The sequence below is a fragment of the Ananas comosus genome, linkage group 14 (genome assembly GCF_001540865.1).
Source record: "Ananas comosus cultivar F153 linkage group 14, ASM154086v1, whole genome shotgun sequence".
Classification (NCBI taxonomy): Eukaryota; Viridiplantae; Streptophyta; class Magnoliopsida; order Poales; family Bromeliaceae; genus Ananas; species Ananas comosus.
In genome coordinates, this window is record NC_033634.1 from 6201866 (window position 1) to 6213961 (window position 12096).

The 12096-nt window shown below is 37.9% G+C and overlaps 1 protein-coding gene across 2 annotated transcripts; it reads right to left on the reverse strand.

Moving 5' to 3' along the window:
* Positions 2074-10035, reverse strand: LOC109720400 (putative CCA tRNA nucleotidyltransferase 2). Of its 2 annotated transcripts, none has more exons than XM_020247483.1 (16): positions 9670-10035; positions 9236-9546; positions 8951-9081; positions 7817-7934; positions 7589-7641; positions 6598-6647; positions 6394-6492; positions 5592-5701; positions 5267-5394; positions 4804-4870; positions 4560-4643; positions 3929-3991; positions 3642-3786; positions 2997-3161; positions 2621-2718; positions 2074-2543 (listed from the first exon to the last, which is right to left on the reverse strand). In XM_020247483.1, the coding sequence occupies exons 1-16, from the start codon at positions 9761-9763 to the stop codon at positions 2430-2432; spliced, it is 1830 nt and encodes a 609-aa protein (XP_020103072.1). In that variant the 5' UTR covers positions 9764-10035; the 3' UTR covers positions 2074-2429. The 2 variants fall into 2 exon arrangements, with proteins under 2 accessions (XP_020103072.1, XP_020103073.1); XM_020247484.1 differs by having other exon boundaries at positions 2082-2543; positions 9629-10034.

The window sequence follows — 12096 nt, forward strand, 5'->3', positions numbered from 1 at the left end:
AAAATAAAGAGACACAGATTTACGTGGAAAACCCTTTTGCAGGGAAAAACCACGGGCGAGGGAGGAGAGGACTTCACTATGGAACGAAAAGGGAATACAATGTTCTTCAGGTTACTTCCAACCACGATCACACGTCTCTAGGGCATAAACGATAAACGAAAAAGGAAAACTCGTAACGGGTTTCGGATCCGATCCGTACCGCAAGGGCTCCGCCCCCCGCACCCCCTGGCGAATGTCAGTGGTGGGCTACGGGCTCGGGCCTGTCGGCCCGAGTCCTCCGTTACCCACCACAGACATTCATTTTTCCACCATAATTTTCTTTTCCAAATTGGCCGCACCGCGAAGCTGTCGGCGAGTCGTAAATCCGAACCTGAATCGATAGTAGATTTCGAGTCACATCTAACATGTTGCATGGGACGTTTAATTAGAGCCCATTGTGGACTGAGTTTGCACTCATTAAAGAGCATATTCAGCTCGTGATTGTGGCGCATGAAGTCGTCCGTAGGTCCAGGTAGGAGGGCTCTGCCCACCGGGCAATGGTTAATTTCTATATAAACAGAAGAAAATCAAACAAGCATCACATGAGATGCATTTGTTCCACCATTGGCTTAGCTTAAGCACAGTTCAGCCAACTCACTTTCAAATGAAGACTTAAGTGGGTTTATAAAACTTATCCTTCTCCTTCATGGCCCAATAAGATGACCAAGGTACCTGCAAGGACCCTCCTTGTAGTTGTGAATGCTAGGGGTGATTGGCCATATAATTCTGAGTGTATGTCCTTGCTTGATTGGAACTGCTCTAACAAGGATCTGCAATAATCAATCAATAAAATTCTATTGTCTGTACTAATCATTGCTCATTTGGTGAGAAGATATGTCAAATTCTCTTGAACATTAGTACAATTAACAAATCACCTCCCAAACTTTAAAATTTTAAATTAACCTACATAAATATTGGAATTGTTTAAACCTCACACCAATTCCGAAATTCTGATAATTTTTCATAACACCCAAATAGCCCTAGAGTTATCGAATTATTCAATAGAAGAGGCGCATTTGAGTCTGAAAACTCGGAACTCCAGAGCAGACCAAGGATTTTCTTCATTTGCTTTCTTCACTATCTGATTTTGAAGATATTTGTTGGAGGATTTTTTCTTCCCTTTTCATTGTTACTGAGAGAGAGAGAGAGAGAGAGAGAGAGAGAGAGAGTCCTTTCAGATGGTAAAATAGGAAACCCAAAACCCCAACCACTTTCGGCTGTGAAACTTGCAACAACCAAACAATTTGTTAACCAGGCCACTTTGATGGCTACCCAAAGCAATCATGCAATCCATTGAATCACATAGATAGCTCTCGTACCTTCCAGCAAAACAGCTGAATTATAGATTTTCAAAATAGAGAGTAGTACTGCAAATAGAACCATTCAACTCCCATAACTAACGCAGTTCCCCAGCCAAGACCCTGGAGGAACTTCACCGTATTCGAAAGATGGAAAAGTACTAATCAAGGATTTTAGTGCCGTGGCACGAAGTCGTGCTAAAAACTTACCGGCACGGTATAGACATACAGCACGGTGCGTCCCAGGTCATGCCGATGTATATCGGTCATAAAAAATATGCATACCAACACGTAATAGCATAAAATACTTATTTTGTTTAGCAACAAAATATGTCAATTACTTATAGTATATATTTTTATCAAATTTTTTGAACTTTATTAAAACAATTACTTACTAATTTTAAAAATAAAAAATTTTGAATTGTACCATCGACAAGAGACTGTCTCATGTTAATATCTTACTAGCACGATACGACATGATATCTACGACCCGTGCCGATAGGCACTTTAATCCTTGATACTAATAAAAGGTAAAATTGATCTAAATGAATCATCATTTGTTCTATAATTCCTTCGAATCATCATTTGTTCTATAATTCCTTCTCCCAGAATTGGGGACTATTTTGCTGAGTTCCTTACAGTGATTTACGTGTCTAACGAGAGCGATCTGTATCTAAACTTACCTCGGCCCAATTTAAGTTTCATATCAGAAAAAATAAGAGAAAAAAAAAAGAACCTGCGCAATTTCTGAATTCAACATCAAACTCCTCCGTTAGAAACCATAGGAATTACAAGAGGGCGACCATATAATAATATAAGTTTGTCAAAACTCCCCCTTCCCCTCTCCCCCAACCCACCCCACAAAAAAAAAAACAAAAAAAACACGCAAGATGAGGATGATGGTTACAATCTCCAAGCTGTAAACTTAGCTCTCCAGCAAAAATACTGATGCTTCATGCCACTCGTTGACGCGCAAAATCAAGTCATGCTTTTGTAAATTACTCCACAAGATTTCTGGTGATTTTGATCGGATAAATTAGGGCGAAGACAAGTTAGAATTAGGCAGAAGACAAGCCGCAAAGGGGAACATGTTCAAGCGGAACAATCTATTTTCTGGCGTTTCGCTTGAGATTGCTTTATCCAATCAATGCACTCTTCCGTCGTTCCGTTCGGATGGGCGAGCTGCCACTTTAGCAGCCTTTGTCGCTGCAAACAAGCATTAATAATTGTAAGCAGATAGAAAAGCTCAGATCAGCTTCTAACATAACAGGAACTTGTTTTACCCATTTCCCAATTGATGGCCCTCCCAATTTAAGCTGCAGAACTCCCATCATTGCCTTCCCGTCAAGCAATAACTTCATTTTCCACACGTGGTCGAGATCTGAACACATCAACCAAAGAAATAATTGGTGGCGAGCGAACACAATAGTGACTTATTTAAAGAGGAAGCAAAAGAAATAAAAGGAATCAACTCCCTGCACATGCAGAGAAAGAAACAGTGAATAGTTTCCCACAAACTATCATATACCTGTTGAGTATATGCAAGTTTTGAAAGATTTGAGATACCACAAATGGCAACTCAGCACAAATAATTACAAAAATAATAATAATAATCATCACAAATGATTATAGATAAAAAGTATCAGAAAAATTAATTACCAAGTTGAGTTATTGCGCTCTCAAATTTTCCAAATATTTCTCTTCTTCTGTCCAGTTCAGTGTGACTGTTGAGAGTATCACAGGTATGACTTGCCTTAGGGTGTAGTAGAGTGGAAATTAACAAAGCAACGCGCCAAAAGTCTTTTATTTGACGAAGCAGCAACCCTGTTCAGTCCATTCTCAACATTGTGAGTATTTGAATCAAGCCTAATATAACCATAGCATGAAAAATGGATGGTAACAGACATATCCAAAAAGAATTGCCAACAGAAGCGCACACATTACTATTTTGCTTCATAAAATAATTACATGCAACATAAAAAGACAATAATATATATACGACAGTGCTCAAAAGCCAAACAAATCAGCATGATAAGATTTTGGATATTTGTTTCTGCTTGACTAGTCAAGAAAGTGTGCAAGCTCAGTCTATGCGAGTGAGTCGTTATCATGTTATATTGGCATTCAATTAGCATAGAGAAACAGTAGTAGATACTTTTCCTACTTGTAGTGTGTAAATCGTTTAATATTGCCAAATTCTTAAAGTAAGAAATCCATTAACAGTACCAGAAATTTTCATATGGGAGTGGCCAATAAGATAGAACACAAAAAACTTCAAATAAACAACAGAAAACTGCCCTCAACCTGCCAAAACTCGTTTGGTCGAAGCTGGTGGTATCTCAAGGTATTCATCTTCTAGCTTTACTTTAAGATCTTCTGGATCCTCATTTGACTCCAGAAAAGGAATTAGATCAACAAACTTCTCACAGGCCACGTGTAAGTTTGTTACCTACAAGTCGATGACACGTCAAAATGAAAGGAAAAAAAAAGATTAGAATTGATTATGAACCGATGGAGTAAAGTTGGGTAAAGAGCATAGAAGAAGCCTCCCCTTGGCAAACTTCACAAAGCTTTCTTAGGGGTTGACATACCATTTCAGCATCACTAGCTTTAAGTTTTAGAGAATCTCGAATGATGAAACTCGCAACAGGAACCTGCAAAGTTTATGACTCGTAAGTCTCATAACAAGTGTCTGACTAACGGACAAAATATAATTGTGGTCTGGTCGAGCAGGTATTACCAAAATCAAAATGGTATAGATAACCAATCATCATCACTATAGCAAATAGATCTACTTAATTTTCCCAACTCGTTAGTGGAACAAAGAAAAATGTTCAAAAATACAAAGCAAACATCGACAAACAAAGATGACCTCTGAAGTCCATCTATAAATAACAAAGTTATCACAAAACAACGTCTTATGTTAATGTTAAACATTCACCCTCTAGCCCTACTCCCACTTATCTTCTCGTCATCACAAACCAAATGTATTGCCAGCTCATTCAGTGGTTGCTATATGTACAATACCAACAGAAGTACTGTATGGATTATGTAAGACAAAGGGCATAGCCTTTTTTAAAGGGATAGAGAGTAACTAATTTTTACGCTGAAGAGGAAAGCATGAAACATTAACAACATTTTCATCTCAGTAGAGAAAAAATAAGTGCAATTCGCTCATACGAAAAGGAAAATGATATTAACATAACAAGACAGACAAATTACCTCTTTTGACTTTTTGTCAATGTATATCGTACTTCTCACAGGAAGAAATAAAGATGCATACAAGTAAAGCCTGCGCTGTTCATCCTGAGAACAAGTAAAAATGTGTGTAAGGAAAGCATAATATGCAATCATGATAAGGCTGCATGGATTGTATCTAAGAATGTAGAATGATATCATTTCTACAATATGTGCTCTAGAACATGAAAATAAAATTTTGGATATCGGCAGCTAATAAATGACTTACACTAAATATCGAGTAGCCAATAGATTGTAGAAGGGTCCATGCTGCATTTATATGTAATACACAATACCTGCATAATGTAATAACTATAAAGAAACAATGCAACAATTATGTAATTCTTTGAGAAAACCATGTGCTTTCAGCCTTTTGCACGAGCTATTAGCTCATACATCAAATGTATCCAACCATTAACATTTCAATTCAAGGCCTATATGAACAAGAAACATGTCAGAGCAATCTCACAAAGATCAAATATTAAATTTCAAGGCCTAGGCCTATACATATTTAGATAGAAGGAATGTTAGCTGTGCTTTCAAAAATGCATTGATCATGCTCTCCACAAGGAGAAGAACAGATAGCTATCTATGAGCTAACCTAATGAATTTTCTTCAACCGCTTCTGATGATATCAAGTGAAATATTCATTCATTGCATGCCTTAAAAAGTAACAGAAGTTAAAGGAAAACCTGTCACATTGCTCGGGAACTGCAGGCTGTGGATTTTCTGGGAAAGTAAATACTGCATAAAATAGTTTCAAATCATGAATGTATGCCATTGCTTTAGCAGGTTGCTTGTCAGACATCATCAGGTCAACCTGTGCATAAATACCAAATGAAGCATTCACTACCAAGTTAAGCGAAAAAAGAGAAAAAAGTAAAAAAAAAAAGAAGAAGAAGAAGAAGAAGAAGAAGAAGATACATATAGCTAAATCTCTAAATCTATATCTACTGGGGAAAAAATTATGTGCTACAGAAAATTTGATATGGGAAGAGAAAACAGAAAAGAAAATGCCTCATGTCCAATCCGCTCTCTGCTAATCTTATTTGCAAGTGCAGTTTTTACTTCCTCATCAAAAGCAGCTTCTTTCAACTCTTCAGCCAATTCAAAATCAAACCTAGCACCTAACAGCATGAAGAGTGGAATCAGAACTTATTGTGTATACAGGTTAGTCTTATACAAAGTCTATTTACACATGAAGTCTTTTATTTTAGAAACAGATGGATGAATAATCAGATCAGCGAAAACTTTTTGCACTAATCAAATTTAAGCACTTCAATCTCACTATCATCCCCCTGTCAAAAGAATTATAGTCTGACGATCCAGACGATGGACAATAATAACTACTCAAATGTACACAAAACCAAACAGCTCATCGGACAGACGAAAAGAGAGGATCGGGGTTGAAAATTTAACAGGGGTTGAACTGTGACATGTACCAAATGTATCATATGAGATATGGTATTATTTTTACATCTTAATAAGATCATCAATTGGAAAAGCACATCAATATTATGTTGTAAACACAACAGCATATTCATTATTACAAAGAAAAAGGTATCATGATAATTTTAAGTTTTTTGATGAAAAGTCAAAAGATATATTATTTATTTTAAGCACATCGTTGAACTAATTTTTTTGCTCCTTATCAATAATTAATGTATATTATTTATCATCAACCTTTTCAGATTGAAGTGACTAAGAAAACTCCAAAAAGTTACCAGTATAGTTCAATAACTTACAAAAGTAGCTAGCATATTGGCTGAAAGCTACTTCTGATAAAGCAATTAAAATTTAAAGAAACTTGCTAGAATACCAAATCGAATTGCTCGAAGAACCCTAAGGGGATCATCCAGAAAAGTAGCTTTTGGTGGCAAAGGAGTAACAATACGCCCGGACTTCAGATCTTGGATGCCTGAATTAAATAAGATTAACTAGGTCATGAGCAAATCTGGACCTCCAGCCTAAAAAACGTTATCAAGATTGACTACTTACACAGAAGAAGAAGAGAAAAACCAACCTCTTCCAGTTACATCTTCAACTGAATTGGTGTTGATATTGTAGAAAAGGCTGTCAAAAGAGAACACCTCAACAGTAAAACAGGAGCATAACCACTTGCAACAGAATTACACAAGTAGCAATAGTAGCTAAAGATTACACAAATAGAAGTAGAGTTAGAACTGTAACATATTGCAAGAGGGAACTAAAGAGCAAGGAATGCTAGCAGTGTACTTCCACTTGCTTTCGTGTGTAATGATTGAAATTTGAGTGTATAGAAGGGGAAAACTACAGAGTTTGTTCATAAAAACAGATGAATCTTTCTGTCAAATGAAAGCATGACTAGAAGAACATGAATATCAATAATTTCAAGGATGAATGAGAAAAGTCAACCCTTAGTACAAAATAAAGGCACGTTGGAACTGTTCCTATCAAGCATAAAAAAGATAAAATAAAATAGAAACTTAAGATAGCTACCCAATGTACTTATTTCTGATTCTATGTAGGATCGAGCCTGTGTATCTTCAAAGAACTAGAGGGGATCAGTCATCCTAATCCTCTTTCACCAGAACCCTACAGCTTGATGAGGCAGTTGAGAATCGTTTTAATAGGAAACTTAGTTAAGAGTTATAAATATGAGGCAGCTCTACGATGCCTCAATAGTCATTATCCATATGTATTGCGTGTTTTTAAGAAACATGGAAATTTTTGTACTAACATCCGAATCTAAACAAAAAACTACTGAAACTCTAGAAATTAAATGAAACTGAAACCAAAATTAAAATTACTGTGAAATTTGAACGGGAGAAATGATTTATTTCCACTTAAAAGTAACATGAAATGTACTACCTATGAGAAGGAAGTCTACTAAGAATGTCTTACCATTCTGGCATGATCTAAACATATTATTTTTCTCACCCCCAAACCCCCCCCTCCCCCTAATCCAGCCCCTTTTTACAAATCAACACATAACATTGAATCAGGACTTCCTTTTAGCTTACAGTTTATATTACCTGTTGATGGTTAGATCCCTTCGATATGCATCTTCTTCAGCAGTTCCGAATTTCTACGCAGACAGACATTAAATCAATTAAAAAAAATTCTGTCCAGATAAAATGCTGTAACGCGCAACGCAAATATCCTAACAGAGATGTAACAGAATAAAAAGGAACATAAAATAATGCAGAATTTAAGAAGTCTAAGATATTACAATAAAAGGAAAATCTAAGACTTTTGAATACCATGGTCGGGATGCGACTGTTCTCAGCATAGGTTTCAGATCTCAAGTTCACAAAATCGATCCAAGTGTCACAGATGCGCATCCTAGCAGTTTCTAAGTGCTTAGATTGATCTGGGTTGCTACAGCAAAGAAATAAGAATCCCATCAAAAATCATAATTTGAAAACGTCAAGAGACAAAACATTCACTTTTAAACACATATGCATATAAAGAAGAAAATTATTCACCAGCATTTTATGGACTTTTTTATAAAATAACCTTTTAAAATTTTATTATTTGCGAAATAACCTTGCCAAAATTATATTTAAAAAACTAATCTCTTAAAGACGGTGAATGGTTCACCGCCTTCACTGCTTTCCTAATTTCTCAGAAAAGCGGTGAATCATTCACCGCCTTTCACTTGTTTATTGTTTTTTTCTATAATCCTAACAACCACATAAATATTTCAACAAATTATATATAATCTTGACAACCTGAAAATTCTAATAATCTATCCATACAATCCTAACAATCAAAAAGATCCTAATAATCTATCCATACAATTCTAACAATCAAACAAAAATCTAATATTCCACACACAATCCTAACAACCTCACTTTTTTTATTTCCCGTATAATTTACGTATAATTTTAACAACCTCATTTTTTTCTCTTTCCCAAAAAATTATGAAAATGACGGTAAATGATTCACCGTCTTTTAAAAATTATGAAGAAGACGGTGAATGATTCACCGCCTTTAAAAGACCTTAAAGACTTTCAGAATGTAGTGAATGATTCACCGCGTTTCGAGAGTTAATTTGCCAAATACAAATTTGATAGGGTTATTTCGCAAATTATAAAATTTTAGATGATTATTTTATAAAAAAGTCCCTATTTAATTCTGCACCATGGATTATCGTAAATGTTTGTTCAAGACAAGTTAAATTTGAACGCTAATAATGATATGCCATGGTCACCGGCTGCAACACTGCATGAATAATATAAATCGGCACCCATTACTTCAAAACGTATCAGGTTTATTGATTCCTTAATATAGAAAAATATGTATATTTCATATAGCAAGTACACGATAACAGATACATTATGACGTGCATAATCATTCAGATCAAAAAGAACAGCAGGAGAAAGATGGCATACCACTGTATAACACCAATTCCTTGTTGTTCTTCGCCTACAAATTTGAGGTACTCATTGACTTTCTCACAGAAATCTCGGCCCAACATGTTGTCCAAGGCGATATCTATATCATAACAATCTTTTCGCAGAAGCTGTAGGTGAAAAAATTATCAAACCAAACTCTTGAGTAATCGAATTGCATCATCAAAAGATCATTTCTAGAATCAAATAAGCAAAAAAAAAAAAAAAAAAAAAAAAAAAGAATGAATGCAAAAGGGAAAGGATTAAGAGCGACGGAATCCGAACCTTATCTCGAACCCAACCTCCGGCGACGCGCAGCTGGGTCTCCAGCTTGAAATGGCGAACCACATCGAGCAGGCGCCCGAAGATATTCTCCTCCTTCTCCGTGAGATCGATCCGATCCTTCACCGCGTGAGTGGCCTCCATGGATCGAGCAAGACCGTGGCCACAGCCGCAGAGTGGTCGGGAACGAAACCCTAGAGCGCCTCTCATAGAGCGAGGGGACTCCGAGGAGCGAGCGGCGCCCGCGACGCGTACGTAGATGGGAGCAGATCGAAACCCTAGGTGTCGCCTCGAGGGGAAAAGAATGTAACAACCTGAAGAATTAAAAGAGCAGAGTACTTAAAAGGAGTAGTAAAGGCAGCAACTTAACGAAGTAGGGATGAAATAAGTGGCAACAGCAGGTTGGTGAGGGAGCGAGCTCGGCGGGGTGAACCGACGGCAAGGGCGTCGAGGGAGACGAAGTGGGCGTCGGAGTGCCAGGGCGTAGGGGAAGACCTCGTCGGCTTGGGTGCCGATCCACACGGCGAGCATGAGCTCGCCGCCGCCGGCGGAGGAGAGCTTGTCGCCCTTCTTGTCCTCGAGCTTGTACCACTGCGGGGCGAGGGGAACCTCGGTGAGGTCGAAGACGATGCGGCCCACGAAGTTCGCCTGGATGCGGTCCTTGGAGAAGGCGAACACCTGGTGCCAGGTAGGGTCTGGTTCAGGCGGAACTTCCGCGGGTCGACGGGGATTAGGGCATCATCGGAGCGCATGGAGATCGAGGCGGAGGATGGTAGCTCCGACCAAATCTAGCGATTTGGGAGTAAAGGTGTCTGGATAGTTAATATACTGTATCCGTACTCTAAAAAAAATAGTTAGAAAAAAAAAATATTCTACCCATTTAACTTCGGATCTCCGGATCTGGATACTTAAGTTACTAATATACCGGTCGGTCCTATTTGAGCGGGTCTAGATAGTGACTACCCGTATACTATTCCTTTAAGATCGAATACTGGTCGGGTCTAAATTGGATACTGGTACCCGTATACATATATTTTTTTATAAACTTTATTAAATAGTATTTGGACAAATTATACATCTCCCCCATATAAAGAGAATATAAGTTATAATAATTATTAATATTACATACTAACATTAAAAAAAAAGAAATAAATAAAGAGGAATTTGAAAATTTACTAAATAGAATATTCATTAAAATAAACTAGGTTGTCGACTATAATTGGAGAAGGTATTTGGAAAAAACTTACTTGTGCCATGCCTATGATGAGTAATATTGCTGATGATGATAACGATGGAAATATTATTTTATATAAAAAACTTTTAGGCGAAAATGAAACAAAAAAATAATGAGTAAAAAACAAAGAGTAAAAAAAAAAATTAGAAAAAAGAAAGGAGTAAAAGGGCGGCTAATGTTTCATTGTTTCACTAGGATGAAAATTTTTAGAGACCCTTTATATATAAATTCTATTAAAATTGATCCCTCAACTTTAAAAGTTCAAATCTTTTTTATTTACTCTCGGATATTTCATCGGGTCCGAATCCGGATCAAGGTCCGGATTTGAATATTATTTCGGACCCTACTCATTTAAAAGTTGGGTTCGGGTCGGGTCCAAATCATGGGTATAAAATATCCAGACCCATACCCGAAACTCTGATGGGTAATTTTTTTTATCCGTATACTATCCATTTTTTATCGGGTCCGGATAGGGTCCGGGTAGGGTTCGGGTCGAGTATGATATATCGGATATTTTGGACAGCTTTATTTGGGAGAAGTGGCTATGCTTCAGAGGTTGACGGATCGGAGCTCCAAGTAACCGGAACGGATGCAAAAGGCGGACCCAAAACCCTCCTGATGATGGAGAGTACGGAGAAGGCGGACCTGCGAACCGCTTACCCGCTTATCATGCAGTTTCGGACCGAGCAAGCCAGCGGAAGCGCAACCCGCAAGCAAATATCAGCCCATCAAGCCTCACTCCCATTTTTGCCTATTTTGCAGTTTAGCACTCATAGGATAGTTTGCTTTAATTTCAGTACTAAGCAGTAGCGAGTATATATACAAAAATGTAATTGCAACAGGGGATCAATGAAATGAATTAGCATATTCCTCCTCCCCAATTATCCTTCTTCTTCTCTAACCCTTCTCCCAATTCTCTCCTCTAATCTTCTTTTTCCCCTTCTCATCTCTTCCCACTCTTCTCTATTTCTTCTAAAACCCTACTCTCTTCCTCACAATCTCACTCCTTATCTCCCTCTCTCTCTCTACCTCTCATTCTCTTTCCCAAACTCACCCTCAAATCACCCCCAAATCATCCGAGTTATTACAAAGAAGGGGGTTTTGTGGGAGGAGATGAAGAGGCGGGAACTGGAGGCGATGGAGTGTGAATACGCGGGAAGGGTTCAGGCGCAGAGACATTTGGAGTCGTCGTTGGTGGGGTGGAAAAGAGCCGAGCTCGAGCGAGCTTGGCTTGAAAGTAATTTCCCGCCTAAATTTAGGCTGAAGTTCAGCTTGAAATTAATTCAAGCCGAGCTCGATCAAGCGAGCCTAACTTCGAGTCGAGCGAGCTCGAGCCCTAAACGAGCCATTTGAAATTCTTAACACCGTGCAAATGGAAGCAATATGGAAATTTTCACCATGCTTAACTACGGAATAGAATTGCACCTAGTTGTGCAATTACTTGACGAGTTGTGATCCTTGGATTGGAGGATCATCGTTGGGATTTGGATCAACAATTGGATCTTTACATCGCCTCTTATTGGTAAGTGAAAATTATTTTGAGCACTCCGGTTGAGTTGTGATGAGTTGTGCATCGGGTGTAACCCCTGGATTCTTCCGATGGACGATACCGTTTGAATCCTCCTTAGAA

Bases quoted from the DNA above. Each gene is read 5' to 3' on its own strand.
- LOC109720400 (XM_020247483.1), bottom strand. From the start codon at position 9,763: ATGCTCGCCGTGTGGATCGGCACCCAAGCCGACGAGGTCTTCCCCTAC. The intron at 6,648-7,588 runs GTAATATAAACT...CTCTTTTGACAG, and splicing joins AGGGATCTAACCATCAACAG to CCTTTTCTACAATATCAACA. The intron at 2,719-2,996 runs GTAATTAATTTT...TGATGTGTTCAG, and splicing joins GAGCGCAATAACTCAACTTG to ATCTCGACCACGTGTGGAAA.